The 21,890-nt window shown below is 32.9% G+C and overlaps 1 protein-coding gene across 1 annotated transcript; it reads right to left on the minus strand.

Moving 5' to 3' along the window:
• Positions 1–14,549: 14,549 nt before the first annotated feature.
• Positions 14,550–15,107, minus strand: LOC120190139. The gene has a single exon (XM_039193267.1). It carries the CDS (start codon positions 15,105–15,107, stop codon positions 14,550–14,552), a length of 558 nt encoding a protein of 185 aa, XP_039049198.1.
• Positions 15,108–21,890: the final 6,783 nt, after the last annotated feature.

The following is a 21,890-nucleotide window of genomic DNA, read 5'->3' on the forward strand; positions in this document are numbered from 1 at the left end:
TTAAAAATGTAAAAATAATATTTTTATTTCTTATTTTCGTGACCTATTTGTAATTTTTCCAAAATTACATTTTGGTTCCTAAACTTTTCAAAGTTTATACTTTGATCACCAAACTTTACCAAATTTATAATTTGGTCTCTAAATAAATCCATTTATGGAATAAAATTATTTTTGGGAAAATTACAACTTAATTCCTTAAAATTTTCCCAAAATATTCTACTTTGAACATCAAACTTTCAAAATTTACATTTTGGTCATTATCTAAATTTTTGGGGTATTACAATTCTTCTCCCATTAAATAAAATTCGTCCTAGAATTTTAAAACGTACATGATATGAAGAGGTGTGGAAACTTCTTTCTCGTGTCCTATTCTCTTTCCCAAGTAGCGTCCTCGACTTTATGATTTTGCCAAAGTACTTTGACTAGAGGAATCGTCTTGTTACACAGTTCTTTAATTTCTCGAGCTAAAATCCGAACTGGTCCTTCTTCATAAGTCAAATCTGGTTGGATCTCAATTTCCTCTGATGCATTAACATGTGAAGGATCTGATCGATACTTTCTAAGCATCGACACATGAAAAACATTGTGTAGTTTGTCTAACTCTGGAGGTAATACTAACTGATAAGCCACCGGTCCGACACGCTTTAAGACCTCATAAGGTCCAATAAATCTTGTATTTAGTTTCCCTTTGCGCCCAAAACGAAAAATCTTTTTCCAAGGTGATACTTTAAGAAAAACTTTATTACCTTCATGAAATTCAATCTATTTTCGTTTCAAGTTTGCATAAGACCTTTGCCGATCAAATACCACCTTGAGATTATCTTGAATTATTTGTACTTTATCCTCAACCTCTTTCAATAAATCAGGACCAACAAGATTTCGATCTTTTAACTCAAACCAATTTAATGGTGTTCTGCATTTTCTCCCATATAAAGCTTCATACAGAGCCATCTTGATGCTCGTTTGATAACTATTATTGTAAATAAATTCTGCTAAAGGCAAATACTTTTCCCATGATCCCTTGAATTCAATTATACATGCTCTCAACATATCCTCCAATATCTGAATAGTACGCTCTGACTGACCATCCGTCTGTGGATGAAATGCCGTACTGAAATTCAATCGAGTACCCAATGCTTTATGCAAAGAATTCCAAAATCTTGAAGTGAACCTTGGATCGCTGTCAGATATGATTGATACTGGCACTCCATGTAGCTGAACTATCTCCTTGATATACAACTCTGCATATTTATCCAAGGCGTAGTCCATTCACACCGGAATGAAATGTGCCGATTTATTTAACCGGCCAACTATCACCCAAATGGAATCATTCTTATTTGATGTCAATGGTAGCCCTGTAACAAAATCCATAGTAACTCTCTCCCACTTTCATTCTGGAATAGAAATTGGTTGTAACAATCCCAAAGGCACTTGATGTTAAACTTTCACTCTTTGACACGTCAGGCATGTAGCAAAAAACTCAGTAATGGCTCTTTTCATACCCGACCACCAAATTTGACTCTTTACATCGTGATACATTTTGCTCCCACCTTGATGCATAGTAAGTGGACTATAATGTGCCTCAGAAAAATATCTTTCTTTAACTCATCATCATATGGAATACATATTCTTCCTCGATAATACAAATATCCATCTGACTTGACTTCAAAGTCTTTAATCTCACATTTTTCCACTAGTGAAATCTTTTCCAAGCATCGGACATCTTTCCTTTATAGCTCTATTATCTGATCTAAAAGTATCGGCTTTATTTTTAATTCAGCTAATAGTGCGCCATTTTTTTAACAATAGTCACACATCCATAGCTCTCAAAGCTGCAAAAGTTTTCTGACTAAGTGCATATGCTACAACATTTGCTTTGCCTAGATGATAATCAATAATCAAATCATAGTCCATTAAAAGTTCTATCAATCTTCTTTGTCTCAAATTGAGCTCTTTTTGTGTCAACATATATTTCAAACTCTTATGATCCATATAAATGTGACATCTCTCACCATACAAATAATGACACCAAATCTTTAGAGCCAAAACGACTGCTGCTAACTCAAGATCATGAGTAGTATAATTCCTTTTATGTGTCTTTAATTGTCGAGAAGCATATGCTACCACCTTACCTTCTTGCATAAGTACACAACCCAAACCATTATGAGATGCATCACTATACACCATATATTCTTTGCCCGATTCCGGTTGTACCAACACTGGTGCTTCCGTTAAAATCTTCTTTAGAGCTTTAAAACTCTCTTGACATTTCTCAGTCCAAGAAAATAAAACATCATTTCGCAAAAGTTTGTTCAAAGGAGAAGTAATCATCGAAAAGTTTTTCACAAACCTTCGATAATAACCAGCAAGTCCCAAAAAACTTCAGACCTCTGTAATATTCTTTGGAGGTTTCCACTCCAATATTGCTTGAACTTTATTTGGATCAACTCTTATGCCTTCTGCAGAGATAACATGACCAAGAAAAGCAACTTCTGATAGCCAAAACTCACACTTTAATAGTTTGGCATATAACTTTTTATTCTTAAGTATTTCGAGCACAATACGAAGATGAACATCATGTTCTATCTTTGTCTTAGAGTATACTAGAATATCATCAATAAAGACCACCACAAATTGATCTAAATAAGGTTGAAATACTTGATTCACCAAATCCATGAATGTTGCTGGAGCATTTGTCAAACCAAACGGCATTACTACGAACTCATAGTGTCCATACCGTATTCTGAAAGCCGTATTTGGAACATCATCCTCTTTAATTTTTAATTGGTGATATCATGATCTAATATCAATCTTAGAGAAAACATCTGCTTCCTTAAGTTGATCAAACAAGTAATCAATCCTCGAAAGAGGATACTTATTCTTTATAGTCACCTTGTTCAACTGTCGATAATCTATGCACAAACGCATTGATCCATCTTTCTTTTTCACGAACAAAACTGGTGCACCCCAAGGAGAAATACTCAGTCTTATAAATCCTCGATCCAGTAGCTCTTGTAATTGAGCCTTTAATTCTCTTAACTCTATTAGAGCCATTCGATAAGGAGCCATCGAAATAGGTGTTGTACCTGGAAATACATCAATCACAAACTCCACCTCTCTATCTGGAGGTTTTCCAGGTTCATCCAGAAAAACCTCTGGATACTCTCGTACAGTTGGAATGCTTCCCAATTTAACTTCAGCAATTCTGGTATCCAACACATTTGCTAAAATTGCTTGACATCCTCGTGACAATAATTTCTTAGCAGTAAAAGCTGAAATCACATTGGATAAGGGATTTACCCTTTATCCAACAAATATTATCTCTGAACCCGTTGTATCTTTTAAAAAAAATCTCTTCAAACGACAATATACCAAACCATAGTAGGAAGACAACCAATCGATACCTAAAATTATCTCAAATTCCTCAAAAGGCAATTCTAATAGGTTTACAGGAAATTCTACTCCTTGTATCTTTATCGGACATTTGTTACAAATCCAACAAATTTTCGCACTATGGCCCAATGGATTGATTGCCATAATATTACTAGAAATAGGTTCTAAACAGATTCCCATATCTCTTATCAGTTTTGTACTAATATACGAGTATGTAGAACCGAGATCAATTAATACGAAAACATGTTCATCAAATAGATAAAATGTGCCTGCTATAATCTCATGAACATCTCTATCATCATCAGTCTTGATGTGATAAACTCTTGCATTAGTTCTGCCTTCATGATTAGACGCAACCTCAGATGTACCAGGTTTACCCATTTTCTCAAACCTTGAGTACCCACCGAAGTTGTCTGTGTCTGTTTGGACTTTCCTCCAGAAAATCCTTTTCTGCCTGTGGATACTGAGGAAACATAACTTTTCTGCTGCTGGCCCTTGTTGCGTTTGGAAAATGGTGCAGAGTAAGAGCTTCCAAACTTTTTATTTATCTGAGCTTTCTTCGCCTCTATATCTTCAAGGTTAACTTTTTCCATAGCTTTAACCTTGTTTACCGCTTCTTGAAAAGAAGTAAAATGATGAGAAACTAGAATTCTCTTATACTGAGAATCCAATCGAGAAACAAATCTATCAATTCTAGATTTCTCAGTCGGAATAAACTCCGTAGCAAATCGACTCAGGTTATGAAACTCACATTCATACTCGTAAACTGTTATGCCGGATTGCTTTAAGTTTAGGAACTGTTGCATCATCTCATTGACAAACACGTCCCCAATATACTTTTCCTTGAATTCCCTCAAAAAGAATTCCCATGTGATTTGCTCATTGGAAACTTGTGCGGTGACTGTATTCCACCACACACTGGCTTGCTCCATCAGTAGAGACACAACCCCTTCTAATTTTCCTTGATCATCACAAGAAATCTTGTTGAGCATATTCTTGACATCATTCAACCAGAAGTCAGCAACCATCGGATTAGCATCAGAATCACCTCGAAATTCAGGTGCTCTCATCTTCCTCAGTTCTTTCGGAACTGGCACTGGGTTCGACGGTTAATAATGGTGTATAGGGCTTGTAAAAATAACATCCGATCTTGAACAGACGTATCCTGTTGATTCATATTAGACAGCTCTGCATTCGACTGAGCATTGGATAGATTCTGATTCACCTCAATACTCCCACTCTGCATAGGAGTAACATGCTAGCATGCCCAACTCGATTCTTGATGACCTGACATCTAAACACAATCAAAATCATCATACTTTAGTAAAGAGTAACTTTACTCCTAATGAGCATCATCACAGTATGTATACAACTATCAGTAACTTTTGACATCCTAGTGGCATGTATACACTTTTTAACTCAAAACAAACTCAGTTTAGTCCTAAAATCAGCTAAACTTGTAGCTCTGATGCCAATAAATGTAATACCCATAACCCGTATAATTATACCTATACAGATTATAGATGTCACTCGAATTTTAAAAACCATTTCCCATTCAAAATTTATTTAAAATTTATTTTCTTAAAATGATAATTGATATTATCAAAATTATCATATCATATGAATTATGATTTGTTATAACAAATTTAAGGCAAAATATTTTTTATGAATAGTGATGAACAGTACCGTTAACAGTGATGAATAGTACCATCAATAGTGAATAATGTACCGATGCACAAAAATTTCAAATAAAAAATGTGTATCGATGCACTGCTACAGTAACTTCAGCAAAATATATAAAACTCACAAAACTACCATTTTGTTTCCAAATTTGTTCAACAAAGTAAATAAAAACATTAATAATTACATGCCACTAATAAAATCAAATTACATGTTAGGATGTCTTACTGATATTGGAATATACTTCTTGATACTTGATGTTGCTTTGAACTCATTATTCCACTACTAGCTTTTTACCTACGCGTGAAAATCATCACAGTGCAATACAATTTATGCATGAATTTCATTGTTAAAAACAAATGCCATTAAATCATGTTACATACATGTCCAATATTTTACCATGATCAAAATAATATAAACTTTATTACCATTTACCGCCTAAGCTCATAAGCTTATTTTACCAATATACTTTCCATTATTCCATAAGCTTGTAAGCTTATTTGCATGCTTACCATTTATTAATCAATAAACCATAAAATATAAATAATATCCCAATATACAACCCTGAGGACCTGGGTATTCGAGTAATATTTGCACCGTAGTGCTACACATAAGGTCATGCCCACCATATACATCGAAGTGTATTACACATAAGGTCGTGCCCACCATGTACACTTAGTGTCCTTACACATTATAGTGTAATATAAACCTGCAGCTGCTATACTCTATGGCATGCCAACTATACTCTGTCCCTCAATGACTTACTTGGGCATATAGTCTATTTTATTTGATCCATCCATAGCAAAGTATATTATCAAATTTAACATTAGGCAGTTCATACACGAAAACATTCATGGTAAAATATCATATTTTTCATGATCAATACATTTTAATGACATACCGTGACATTTAAATGTCATGTCAAAGTTATAAAAATGACATATATCATGTTGATATAAACAAGGTCGACTTATCGCAAGTCTTCCTGGTGATGTATAAAACATCCATGTATAATTTCATGCATGTATTGCACTCACCTTGACACTTTATATAATCCACAATAGGTGCCTCACTAATTGTCCACAATAACCTTTTTTTTATTTGACTTACTTCGATCACAAATCAATCACAATCTGTATTAATCACAAATTCATAACGATACATATGTTAGTATTATACTAACATAAATACATCCCATAACAACTCCATAATATACTTGGAACTCATTTTATACCAAGTATTTAACACTTAATAATTCCTTTTAACATTGACACCAACTTTTCCAATTACATAAAATGGTTCTTCACCATTTTATCACTTAGATATATCATGATCAATACTTTATCCTTTAAAACTACGTTTTCATGATTTTGATTCGATTCAAGCATGAAATCAACTTTCAATCTACCATTTAACATCTCTACAATCAAATCCCTATCAACTTTCATCAGAACACAAAGTTCTCCAACTTAAATTTGGCCGAATTTTACATAATAATCTCTAGAAAGATTAAACATGTTTTAACCATAAATCAAGCTTGAAAATGAATCTTCTACTTCAAAAACATCAAGATTCATCATCAATTTCATGAACCCTATCATGAACATAAACCCTTAGATTTGGGATCTTTGAAATCCATCAAGATTAGAAAGAAATATTTGTACCAAATGATAGCGTTTTTTGCGTAGATCATTTTCCTATTTGACGGCATAACCCGAATTCTAAAGGAATCGACTCAAAAATGGAAACCAAATATTTTCCCTTACCTTGGTATAACTCACGTCCATGGAGAAGAGATGAACACTTTGGCATGAAATTTCAGATATTTTTCATGCCTATCATCTTTTAATTAATCATTTAATGAATATTAAATTCATTAAATTGATAAAATACCAATACACCCTTAATGAAACTTTATAATTACCATAATACCAAGATTCATATCCTTATCATCTTCCAAATCATATCACCTGGACCTTATCTTCATCCATAAGTCAAATATGAACAAATTATATCTTATTTTACCGATTTGCCCTTACAATTTTCCAAAAATTACAATTCAATCACTTTAATCAAACAGTTAAAATTAAACATGGAATTAAACTATTAAATATTATTTTCCAACATTTTAAAAATGTATAAATAATATTTTTATTTCCTTATTTTTCTGACCTATTTGTAATTTTTCCAAAATTACATTTTGGTCCCTAAACTTTTCAAAGTTTATACTTTGGTCACCAAACTTTACCAAATTTATAATTTGGTCACTAAATAAATCCATTTATTGAATAAAATTATTTTTAGGAAAATTACAGCTTAATTCCTTAAATTTGTCCTACATTTTTCTACTTTGAACATCAAACTTTCAAAATTTGCATTTTGGTCATGATCTAAATTTTTGGGGTATTACATAACAACTCTGAATACGAAATTGGAATTGGAATAAGATGTATCATCCTTTTTTTTTCCTTCTTTCCTTTTTTTAACCTTTTCCAATGGGACTTGATCCATGTTTCTTTTCTTTGAACCAACTTCAATTTCCATATTCTTTATCATTTTTCCTGATTCCTGAAGCTAAATTGGATTTCTAAGTTCCACACTAGGTTCTTGGTCATTTGTCATCATGATAGTCACTGCATCATTAGAATCCAAACTTTTTTCCAAGGCTTTCATCTTTTCATGTTCAATAGGGTTTTCTAACATCTTATCCCCATATAGCAGAGTAACTATCATACTCTCCATCTTGGTTATATGTTCCCTGGACACAGCTTGGAACTTTCTTGTTTCTTTAAGCATTTCTCGTTGGATTTCTACCATTTGTTCCTAGATTATTTTTATTTTTCTAACTCGAGCTAATATTTCATTCATCGTTTTTCAATCTTTTTAAAGATTTGCCCCTGATTTTCAAAACTCCTGATTTCAAAATCTTTCACTGATTACTTTCATGTCTTTGTTATTGATACATGTTATTATGCTATGTAGAACATGAATGTATGTATGAAAAGGTGTAATTCAAGAGTGATCATCTTAAAACAGCTTCCATTGAACATAAAAAGGTTTTTTTAGTACATCTAGAGGATAATTACATATAAGGGATAACTTTCCTTCCTAATTTTTCTATCTCCTTATAAAGCTAAATTAATTTTCATTTATGCTCCAAAATTGAGTTGTCATTCTGCTCCAGCTCCTTTGTAAAGCCAGCTAAGTCTACCAGCTTGTGGGCCACCTTGTTTTCTTGAGTAGTAGCTTTCTTCATGTCATTATCTTTTTATTGAATCTTACTTGCTATTTCTTGAAGCTGTAGACAATATTGCTCATTTTCCTTTATTAGAGAACCTTTATGTTCAAAAAGTTCTTGTACCAGATCTCCATAATCATCCACCATTTTCATCAATGTGTGGCTCTGAATTCTAATAGCTTTCAGTTCAACATTAATCTCATATTGATAGACCATATATAAGTTTCCATGTTGGCTATATCCTTCTTCAATATCTGGTTTTCAGATTGACATTTTTCCAAATTGGTGATGAATGTATTGCACATTTCTTCAGCAATGTGTAAATCACAGGAAAAATTCTTTACTTGATTCTCATGTATCTTTTTCCAGTGCTCAGCATCACTCTTCAGTTTAATGATTCTTGCTAGCAATTCTTTCAGGATATTTCCTAGTCCAACATCTTTGAAGGTTTGAATAACTCTTCGAAAATCATTAAGCATGGCTTCAACTTCTATGCTTAATTTCTTGTTTTCATCTTTCCAAAAACGGGCTAACTCTCTCCCTTGTGACTGGTTCTATTGATGCTCTTACCATAAAATACTTTTGGTACCAATCTAACAGAATTTTTATGTGCATACCCCTCCATTATTTTAAAAGCTTCCTCAAGATACCCTTCTTTGATTGGTTTACAATTTACTTGATCATGAAACCCTTTGTCCATAACGAAAACCTTTGATTATGAAAATCACTCTTGAATCCACACCCTTGAGTATGCCATGATTAAGCAAATGCAAACAGAACAATTAATATATGCATCTTCAGAATAAATAAAGATAAGAAAAAATTGGTCAGTACCAATTAATGAAATGAAAATATCCTATACATCCTAACCTCATGCTTCTAGTTCCATGTTTTGTTTGGAAAAATAACCTAACCACATGATTTCTAGTTCACATACATTTATTCAGAAAATAAAATAATAAAATAAATAAAAGACTCAACATGCCTTCCCTTGTGTGCTAATATCTCAAGACTTATTTGGGTTAAGTTCCACTTAGACTCAAGTTCTAGGTTTTATTATATACTGAATTTTGGCTCTAGGGTAAAAAGGTCAACGAATTATCCTTTGTTGGTGTCCCCATGGACTGCTAAGCCCTCAATCCTAATCCATTACAGACTTTCGGAATAAGTTCCATTCGAAGGAACACACTTCCTTATATCCATACGGAGGTGAAAACCACACGAGGAACATAAGGTGTGAGCTCAAAGAATGGTCCCCTATCCCATACGGAGGTGAAAACCACATGAGGGAGTAGTTTCTCATTCGTTTAAATAGGATAAGAGCGGGGTTTTAGCTCATGTCATGAATGCAATGCACATTGGGCGAGGAAAAGCATAAAAAGGAATAAAAAGAATGTACACCCTATTATTCTATTCTAATGAACCAAAATTAAATATGTACACACATAAAAAACAAAAAAGTTAGTAAAATAATTAAAATAATCATAACAAAATTAAAACAAATTTATTATTTTATTGTAAAGACAAATAATTAATAAATTGGTGGCTGGATTTTTTTAAAATCCCCAGCGGAGTCGCCAACCTGTCGAGACGTTTCTCTGCCCGGTGACAGAGAGTGCAAATAGTACACCCCAAAGAGTGTAACTAGTCTCGAAAAAGTAAGTGTTTATCCTCCTTGAATCAAATGAAACACCAAGTTGTAGAGTTGCCACCAATCTTTTAATTTGGTGAGATTGGTCACCAAAAATTCATATTATTTTAATAAAATTCCTAAGAATAATATTAAAATAATACAACTCGGGTCTGCTTACCAGAAAAATGAGTTCGTGAGTCAGTTACGTATTGGGAAGGATTAACACGCCCATAACGCCCAAAATTGGTACCAATATTTATTAATTGATGTCTTTGCAATAAATGATAAATTTGCTTCTTAAATTTAAATCTACAAATAACTTAATATAGATAAAATACTAAATAATATTATTAATCATATTAATAATAATAATAATATTATAATCACATAGATTAAATTTTGTAAAATAATAATGATCCTAAAGTATAAATACTAATAATAATTAATCATATAATATTAATAATTAAAATGTAAAATATTAAAATTAATTATTATTATTCGAAATACTATTAAAATAGTGTACTAATTATGTAATTTATCCTATATATATATAAATAATAGTGACTAAAATAAAAAAATAAAAAATGAAAATAAAATTAAAAGGTACAAAAAACCTGATTTCAGGACCAACTTGCAAAGTTTACAGAATATAGAGGCCAAGTGTTTGACCATTCCTTAATTATCCAGAAGCCCCTCCCCAAAACGACGTCGTTCAGTGAGGGTATAAATAAACCCTAACCTGACCATTAAGGCCATTTCTCACCATTTTCCCTCTTTTGCTTCTCTCTTTTAGAGAGAGAAGCTCTGACTTCTCTCTAGACTTATTCACCGAAGAGAGTCGACCACCGGTCGGTCACCGGAAACCACCACCGATAGCCACCGCCGGCCACCACCCTCGATGGCCGAAAAATACCCAAATACACCAAATTGTAGATCTGAGCCTTCTAATCACTATTCCAAACTCCTTTTGGCCTAAAAACATTCTATTTGGCCGGGATCTGAGATTTTACCTTTGATTTCCTCAACTTTCCGACGACGTTCAGACTTCAACGATGGTAAGCTTCTTCACTTTCTTCTCTTTGCTTTCCGTCGCTATTGCTGTTGCTTGCTGTGTCTCTCTTCTCTTTGATTTTTGATGTTTTCGTCGTTGTTTGCTTGGTTGTAGGATTGTGCTATTTATAGCATCTAGAGATCATCTGTTATGATGAGGACATCCGGTGAGTCACCTGACCTATGGTGGTGACTCACCCTAGGCAGTTAGCTGTGCGGTTCTCGTTGATCTTCTGGAGCCTTTGGGAGAACTCTAGAGAGGCGGTGGAGGTGTGGCAATGTTGGAGTGGACTATCTGGACGGTTGTAGATCATCGGCCGGAATAACCCTTTGGGTTGCAATGAGTACCCTAGGGTTATATTTGGGCGAATCTGGGCCCTTGGATCTCCTTCTGATCGTGCGGTGGAGAGCTGCTGGCGGCTGGAGAAGATGAGTCGAAACCCTAGCGTGCATGAGCCTTCTCGTGGGCCTATTGGGATTATTGGGCCTAGATGGTTCTGGGCTTGGTTGTAATATGGGCCTATGAGCCTTGCTTTGTAATCGGGCCTTCGAGCTTTATAAATAATAATAGTAATATATAATATTATTATATATAATAACGTATATAAAATAAATGTCACTCGGACGAAAACTGCTGTCGACAGTCCACCTTTAATATTAGTACTTCTTTCTTTAGGTGCAATGTCGATTAGATCAAAGAATGGAACTTATGGTGAAGATGAAACTATACATGGTATGATCTGCAGAAAAGTAATAAGATAGCAATACAGAACCAATTTACCAGTGAGGAAAGCTAGTAATCTCAACAACCAGAAACAACTTCATTGCAGCAAAACCTAAACAAACTACCCTTAGCTTATCTATATATGCTAATTTATATTCATGGATTCATCACGTAAATCAGATATTTTGAACTGTTTTATATCTTGACATATATTGTTATAAATGTGTGAGTAATGAATGCCCATAACAAGCCTCGTTACGTGATAAGCATGTTAATGATTTTAGATGAATTAATTTTTGCCAATATTATAAGAATAGAACTATACCTCAAACAAAAAAGATATACTTATGATTATTTGACGAAATGGATTTAGTGACTACTAAAACTATAGATTACAAGAACCAGAAGTATTACATGATTTATATGTATATACATTTTAGGATAAAATACACAAATGGTCCCCTGTGTTGCTTTATTGAGTCACCAACTATTAAAAGTGATAAATGATCATTTGACTATAAGGTGTTACTTTATTGAGTCACTTGACTATTAAAAGTTACAAAATGATCATTTGACTAATCATATGTTCCAAACTCATCCTTTTTTGTTACAAAATTGATGAAAGTTTGAGTTGGACGTGAAAATGTTGGTTGAGATATGACATTTGTTTGAGATTTCAGGATCAGATGTTATCATATCACAGTCGGTAATTTAACGTCCAGCTTAAACTGTCACCAATTTTTTAATAGAAAAGGATGAGTTTGGAACATATGAATAGTCAGGTGACCATTTTGTAACTTTTAATAGTTGTGGGACTAAACAAAGTATTGTCCTATAATCAAGGAACCATTTCGTAACTTTTAATAGTCGGGAGACTCAAAAAACATCGCCCTATAATCAGAGGACCATTTATATATTTTATATTACATTTTAATATTTTAATTTGTATTTTTATTAATCAACATTATTATAATTTTAATAATTTGGAATAAATAATTTTACGTATGTATATTTTAATTTAAATCATTGTTCATTTTCATAATAATTTAACTTACAACAATCACAATTATATTTATATCTAATTTGTCATTGCTTGTAATAATATTGTTTCTTCTTTTGCAATAACTTTTAATATTATTGTTGTCTTTTAATTTAATTGTTATCGTACTTAACGTCACCGTAATAATATTTTCGGTCACCATCGAAATTAATTCAATATTTTAATATTGGCAAAAATAAAATAATTTACGCAAATTAAATCGAAATTAATGTTTGCCGATTTCAATTCCACATTCAATATTGAATAAGTCAACTTAATATTCCACATTTTCATTTCGTCATACAAAGATCAACTATCTCCCATTCAAACCATCATGTTATGGTCACGTGTTAAATGATTTCAATGATTAAAAAATATTATTATCTTTTAAAATTGTAAATTCGAACATTACATATATATATATATATATTAAGATGTATAAGTATTTAATGTCAAATTATTGAGTAATAGAATATATTTATATCATCTTATATTCACCTTAAACTAATTAAAAAAATCGATGTTATGGTGTTATCGAGTTAGGACCTTCAATTAAATATTTAAGATTTATTCTATAGTTTGATTATTTAATAACTCGTTGAATAATGTCAGTGATAGAAGATAATATTATTTTTCTTAGAAGATTAAAATTCGAGCAGCTGTGAATGTTATCAACAAATTAAAAAAATATGAATATATATTAAATTGTAATCGCCTCAAACTATTAAAAAAATAATATGACATAACAAATCAAGCATCCATCAACTAATAGAACAACAACAAATTTATCCCCTAAGAACTCATCAATTAATAGAAGTTTTGGATTCGAACAACTGCATCTGCATGGTATGAGCGCTTAGTTAATAATTAAGAAAAATTCTAAATATATATTATCTTATAATCATCTCATACAAAATAAAAAAATGTATCCCCTAGAAACTCATTTACAAAAATAAAAGAAAAAATTTCAACAATTTCACTTGGAAGGAGTACTTATTAAAAAACGAAAAAGGAAAAATTGGGAAAATATGAAGGAAGTAGATGAAATGGAAAGACCTATAAGTTTTAAAATTACTTTTTTTATTTTAAAATATTCTTTTTTAAAAATTAAAAAATACATTAACTAAGTACATATATTTTTAATAATAAAAAGATGAAAATATATTTGATATTTTTTTTCATAATACAGACACAAAAATATTATACGATAAATCTCATATATATATGATCTCGAGGTAGATTAGAGATTTTATCCTTTAAAAGTTGTTTAAAAAGAAAATACAATTTACATTTTGATAGATTTAAATAAGGGTCAATTTATCAATTAGATCTAAAATTAAAATGATTAAATCATTATTTACTAATTCTGACATATTTATTTTTTATATTTTTCAAAAATTAATTTGAAAATTTTCAATAAAACCCATTTTGTTCTATGTTTTATTTTATTTTATTATTATGTGATAAGCGAAGACAATATATATTTAGAGATAACTTTTAACTTCTTTACATTGAGCACCTACATCCCTTTCTCAAAGAATAACAATAATTTATTTACGACGGAAGTCAATTAGTTCATGCTTTATTCTATGTTTTTTTATTTTTCAAAGAAAAAAACGAAAATCTACCTATGTTTCATGAAATTTTAATATTTCTAAGCAATAAGTAAAAACATGACGGGGATTCATAAACACAGCCTCAAAAAATCAGTAAAACAAATCCAATGAAGAAACCAAATGAAGAAAACGAAAACAAGTTTGAAATTCAACGTCTTGTTTGTTTTCAATACTGTCTACCTGTTACCACTAATCTTCCCTCTGTTTTCACCATTAATAGCACCGAATGAAATCCGTTTCAATTCTTCAATACTTGCACAACTCTTCCTTGTTATCATCATCAACCTTCCTTTCTTCTCTTTTGACGATTTATTTCCCGGCGGTGTCAATTCAGTAGCGCCGGTGACCGGCTGCTTCCGATTCTCTTTCCTCAAAGTTGCTGAAAAATGGGGCACCGGTGGAGCCAAAACAGAGGGACTTTTCCTAGAAATCGCCAGACTTGAACTAGATTTCACTAGTTTCTTTTTCTGGGTATTTTGGAATTCGATTTCTTCACTTTCTTTTTGCTTCCCACGTTTCATTCTCAGCCTTGTTTCTCTTAACTCTGCATATGCTCTGTATCTGGGACCTCTTTCCAATATATAAGTGTCTGTTGTAAGCCTCAGAGGAATTGGGTTATTGGGGCTTGAATTTAGAGAAAGAATGAGAGAAATTGGATCGAGCACATGATTAAGAGATTGTAAATATGAATTTGGCTGATGGGTTGGCCGCGGAGAATTCCTTGTCCCTACCATTTTTGGTGAAGTTTTAAGGTCCCCTCTGTTTCTTGCTCTGTTTTTGTAGGGGAAAAGAGTCAACTGTCAAAGAAAGCTAATGGTTGAATTTAAAAAGTCAGTCTTTTGTTGAAGTTTTATTTTTTTACAAATTCTAAATTCAATACTATTTAATATTAAAATAATAATAAAGTATAATTTTAGGGATAAATATATTTTTAAGTAATCGTATGTATAATTACATGTACAATCATTTACGATATATTCTATAATTATTTAATTAAAATCAAATATTATTTGATATAATGTATGTATTATTCGACTTCTCTCCACTCATGAATCGCTGGTATCAAAATTTTAATATTTTTGGTCTCATATACTCATACATATGTATATTGTATTAGTTATAATATTAATTGAACTAAATTAAATCGATTAAGGAGATATATATTCTTTGGATATATTTTTAAAATTTATTTTTAATAATTTATTATTGAGAAAATAACTTCAGTGACCGAAAATGCTTTATAATATACGATTTTAACCAACTTTTTTTGGATTTGCGAAAATGACCAACAAATTCGCAACGCGAACTCCAATTTCGCAACACAGTTTCCAAATTCGCAACGCGATTTCTGAATTCGCAACTCGATTTTCGAATTTGCAACACGAATTTTAATTTCGCAATAGGTTTTATTTTCGCAACACAAATGTTTTGGGTATATAACTACGCAACAGTAACAACTCATAACCTAAATCCCTAAATCGCAACTCATTCCATCTCCATCTATCACTCTCTCCGACGACATTCGTTCCTATATCCAACGACTTCCTTCCCCATCTCTAATTTTTTTTACATAATTTTATTTCTATATAATTTTTCAATGATTTCTCTCCCAAATTATCAACTATCAACTTAATAAAGGTACGTTTTTCTCTAAGTTAATGATGATATGTAGTTTATAGCTCGTTTGTTTAGTAAATTAATTTACAATTTGTAGAATGAAATCATCTAATGTTGATCATGTTTGGATAGATTTGTGTTTTTGAGGGTCATGGGAGAATGTTCATGGTGTTTTACAATATATGCCTTTACCCATGAATCTTCAATTAAAACTCTCATTAAAAAAGTTAACTTATGAAACTCTAATGTTACGTGTTGCAAAGAAATTGAATTTAGAGCCCTAAGTGGATTTAGGCTATCTTATCAGAGAAAATGTAAAGTTTATTTGTTAACCGACAATGAAGATGTTGAACGATTCATTGCTTACATTAGTGTTTCGCAAGAAGATGATATTACATTGTATGTTGTTGAACCTAGAAGTAGTGAAGTTGGGTCAGTAGCGGGTAGTAATCAACTAAGTTCTTCAACCCCAGTTTATGGTGCTCACAATGTACAACATTGTTATCAACCTCAAAATTTAATGGTTCCACCACAATTTCATCACCAAGAAAATTTTATTTCACCACATTTCCAATACCAAACACAATCTCAAAACCCATAACCTTTTCCTAATCCAAATCTCAATCAACTTTCAGCACCAAATTTCAGTTTTCGTATTGACCAGTTAGACGATTATGAGCCAACAGAAAAAATTGTGAGTACTAGTCAGTATTCGAAATTTGATCTTGGTCAATACCCAGACTTTGATCTTGGTCAGTACTCGGATTTTGATGATGTTTCAGAATAAGAAACAGACCCTGCGTGTAATGATTTTGATATTGGTCATTACCCAAATTTAGATGATAAAATAGTCGCTGCCGAGGAAGATGTTGTTGATAATAATGATGAGGAAGTTACGACTGTGAATGAACATGTTGAACATCCATTCTTTAATTCATATAACCCTGAAGAAGAAAAAGAAGAAAAAGAAGTCCCCGAAGAAAAGAAAAAGAAGAAAATGCCACGGGAGTATAACTGGAATATACCAGAATTACTTCAGATACCGGAAGAAGAGTTGGTAAAGATAGCAGTTGATTGTTACACAAAAGTTATTCGTATCAAGAAAGATGATTATTTTGATACAAAAGAAGACTTGAAGATAGCTTTGTATACGAAATGTGTGGAAGATGGCTATCAATTAAAAGTTAACAAATCAAGCAAAGATCGTTTCGAAACAAAGTGTATGATTGACAAAAACTATACGTGGCGTATGATTGCAAAAAGGATAAAAGATTGTGAAATGTTTCAAGTTAGGACTTTTATTGATAAACATATATGTTCAAGAACCCAAGTTTTTCCTCACCATAGACAGACAAACAAAAAGGCGTTGGGTGGTTTTCTGGCTGAGTTAATGTTTTTGAATGGCAGGGTATATCGGGGACATGAAATTATGACTGACATGAATGCTCGGTTCAATATTAGTATCTCATATTCTCAAGCTTGGAGAGCCAAATGTTATGCATTGGAATTGTTGAAGGGGTCTCCAAAAGCATCATTTGCCCAACTGCCGACTTATTGTTACAATTTAAAGCTGAAAAATCATGGGTCGGTAACTCATATCAAAGAAGATAGAAATGGACGCTTTGAGTTGTTGTTTATCACCATTGGTATTGCGATTAGTAAATCAATATAATTTTGTTGACTCATTTTTGTTAGTTACATACATTTCACATTTAAATGATTATATTTCTTGTGTATATTATTTTGTAAATTCGTTCGTTTATTACTTGCATATGCCCATTTATTATAGTTGACGGAGAACATTTGAAAGGTCGATACCTTGGAGTAAACTTATTAGCAGTAGCCATTGATGCTAACAATGAGATACTGCCAATAACTTATGGGGTTGGCAAATCTGAAACCTCTGATTCATGGACATGGTTTATGGGTATCTTAGGGATTGCATAGGTCCTATTAGCAATCTGATAATCATATCTGATAGGGCAAACTCAATTGACAACGCTGTTAGAACGTGTTTCCCAGATGCTTTTTATGGACTTTGTGGTGTTCATTTGTACAAAAATCTAAAATCATGGTCTACTGGTATAAAAATCACAAATGGACATACTGGAAGGCTGTAAAAGCTTATCGGGAAGTGGATTTTAATAAGCATATAAATTGTTTAAGATGTGTTTTGCCTCAATGTGCTCAAACACTAGAAGATGTCAGATTTGAAAGATGATCAAGAGTACATCAACTTGGAGCAATATATGGTTTAATGACGTCTAATAGTGCAAAATCAATCAACGCTCTAAGTTTTCATTCCCAAAAATTACCCATTATTATGTTAATGGAGTTTTTTTGAGCCTCTATTCAACAGTGATACTACAAGAAAAGAAACCATGCAGGTATTGTTTCTTTAAATTCGTAACTTATCATATTTATATATTTTACTAAGTATTATTTATTTAAATTTATAGGAACATTGGAATGTCGTGTTACACCATGGACTGAAAAAAAGATAACGAAACGTGTTGTGAAGCCAACATCATGGAGAGTTGAACCATGTTCAAACACTTTGTTTGAAGTATTGGATAATAACTTAAATGAGCTTGTCGATCTAAATGCAAAGACGTGTAGTTGTATGAAATGGCAAACATCTGGTTATCTGTGTGACCATGTTATAAAAGTTGCTCTTCATCTAAACCAAGATGATTCAAGCGCATACACTATGGATTGCTACACTACATAAGTATATCGACAGACTTATGTCGAGATTTTCTACCCTATTTCACATGCTTCTGAATGAGACATACCGGAATACTTACAAAAAGTTTTACCACCAGTCATGGACAGCAGGCTACCTGGTCGACCAAAAAATCACGATCGTATACCGTCTAAGGGTGAAGAGAAGAGGATATCGACATGTAGTCGGTGCAAGGAAAGTGGTCATACAAGGTTGACCTGTGGATCACCAGTGCCATCACAATCATCTTTTCCTCTACCAAAATATGGTTCCTCATAAAAATCCAAAGCTCATATGGTGCCAAGCAAAAGGAAATCAAAATCGCAATCAAAATCCCAATCACAACCGGCTTTACCTTTTGGGACTTATTAACTTAGATGATTTTTAAATGCAAACGTTGTATTATGTGTATTTTATGTGTGAATGCATACATTTTCAGTTAGACATGCATTAGTAACTTGAGTTTGAACATTGTTATGATCTGTTCAGTTGTTATCACTTATCAGATTGTTGTCTGTTATCTTTTTGAAGGTGTTTTCCTTGAATTCGCAACGCGAAAGTCAAATTCACGTTGCGATTTTTGTTGCAATTGTTGCGAAAGTCAACGCGAAAGTAAATTTCACAACGCGAATTTGACTTTCATGTTGCGAATTTGACTTTCGTATTATGAATTTGACTTTCACGTTGCGAATTTGATTTTCGCATTGCGAAAGTGTACCTTCAATAGGTCTTTTTTGCCTTCAACATAATGTAGATTGAAATTTTCTTAAACAACAAATCAACTTTTACAAATAAATTAAACAAGCAAAAAACAATTCTTATTTACACATCTAAAAAAACAAATCAACAACACATTGATACAATTAGCCCCATACAACAAATTTCACGCAACTCACTTCATGATTAACCTGCATAAATCAAACATTTGCTCAAATAACACTTTCTACACATCTAAAACCAACAAACAGCAAATTATTGAATTCTAGGTACTTAACCAAACATTTTCAAACCAACAAAGAGTACAACACTTGCTCAAACTTACCAATAACAAATGGTTGTTTATGCACACTTTCAGTACGTGGATGCAGATAGGCAACGTCTCGAATATATCGCTCTAGCCATAAAATGACAAAACCACAACCCTACTGTACCTCTATCTATATATATGGGAGGTAGAAACTGTTTACTTCATGTTTTCAAACTTTCCAAGCACATGCATACAAGAGAACCATAATCCCCTCTGGCTCCCACCGTTTGTTGTGGCGCTGTCTCATCTATAATCATTGTAACTTTAAACTTTTTTGGCTTCTTATTTCCAAAATTAGTCCAATAATCAATCGCATCCAAGTATTTAGCCAAATGAGTGCTCCATCCCTTACAAAATAATATCTTTCAAATAAGACAATGGTATGTAATTCAACATGCTGTCATATACTATCGTCTTCAGGGATGGGAGCTGAAGCTCGACGAGAAGCCAATGATGACATTCCATAACAGGGATAAACACATGTAATCATAAATAATAATTCAATTGCGCACATCAAATAAAATTTATGAACACCTTTAAAATATTCAAAAATAAATACTAACCTTGTCGACCTCCCACCACGTAGGATAAAGCTTAACTTTTCCATTACCCAACGAATATGAAGCATCTCTCTGGTCCTTCAAGTGAGCTATGTGAAAAGACGAAGGCATAATAGTCTATCACATCTTTTTTTTTCTTCAATTTCCTTATAATCGGAAGACGTGACACCCATGCATCAATATACTATGGATAAAAAATACATATATTAGTGAATTTAATAAATTTAAAAAAAAATAATCAAAATGCAATATAAGAAGAATATAAGACTTACCCCCATTCGAAATAGTTATTCTCTTCAACCCATAATAAAACACCCCACCAAGACCGATCAAGAAAGAAATGCACACTATCGTCAATTTTGCATATGTCAGCGTAACATCCCTGGCTCCGCTCATGTAGATAAAAATCAACTGCAGTCTTAGCCCAAAGGGTATTATCCATAATTGTTTCCGGTAGTGTTCTCCTCTCCTGCTGAGGAATGGTACTGGCCAGTAACTCATACGAAAGCCAACTCTCATCCATCATATCGGGCATGTGAGGGGGTTTATCAATATGTCGACATAGTATGCCATGTGAATCGGGCTCTTGAACGGTGGGAGGGACCTCTTGAATAATGACAGGGGCCTCTTGAACAGTGGGAGGGTCCTCTTGAACGATGAGAAGGGCCTCTTGAACGATAGGAAAGGCCTCTTGAACGATGACAGGTGAATCGGGCTTCTTCTTACGGAGTCTTGACACTATTGGGGTGAAAAGAGACGTAATGACACGTGCACGACGTCTGATGCGTGAACCCCATCGTGTAAGAAAAACTCGACGTAAAACATCTACCTTATCGGGACGCTAAAAATAAATTAATACATAAATTAGTAAATAAATAAATAAATAATGTCGAAAAAATGTTATTTGCATTTTTAGTATAGTATTAAACAAACTTACCTCATTGTGTAGAGTATGAACCTCATTCTACAACGATAAAATAATCTCACGTAGAACGGCTACCTCATCACGTAAAGTAGATGCCTCACCAAGTAAAGCACCATTATCATCACGTAAAACGTCTACCTCACCATGTAAAGACCGTACCTCATCACACCATGCACTATTGTCGTTACGTAAAGTACTGACCTCATGACACAAAGCACTAACCTCATCATGTAACTCCCCTAACTCATCCCGTGGAGGTGGAGAACAGGGAGATAAATGTCATGGCATCTTTGTTTGTCGTCTATCATGAGGTGATGGTGGAGAAGAGGCTCGATGATGTGATGGAATAGGTGATGGCTCTCGTTGTGGAGGTGTATAATCGGCTCGATCAAGTGATGGCTCTGGGTGTCGAGCTGTAGAATCGACTTGATCAAGTGATGGCTCTCGAAGTGGGGGGTGCTCATCATCCGTCCCATCAAAAAAATGGTTACTAGCTTGCCACCAATCAGTGGCAAGCTCAGCCTTTGTAATGGATAGTTGGCCTCCTAACAATATAAAAGCTCAAACAAAGTTAAACGTCCACTAGTAATAACTTATTTATATATAGTAGTATTTGTGTTAACTTACATCATTCATCGTCGTATATGGTAGTAAATCTTCCCA

Source organism: Hibiscus syriacus, unplaced genomic scaffold (genome assembly GCF_006381635.1).
Source record: "Hibiscus syriacus cultivar Baekdansim isolate YM2019G1 unplaced genomic scaffold, ASM638163v2 tig00116962_pilon, whole genome shotgun sequence".
NCBI lineage: Eukaryota > Viridiplantae > Streptophyta > Magnoliopsida > Malvales > Malvaceae > Hibiscus > Hibiscus syriacus.

Coding starts and splice junctions, on each gene's coding strand:
- LOC120190139 (XM_039193267.1), bottom strand. CDS start 15,107: ATGGTAGGGACAAGGAATTCTCCGCGGCCAACCCATCAGCCAAATTCA.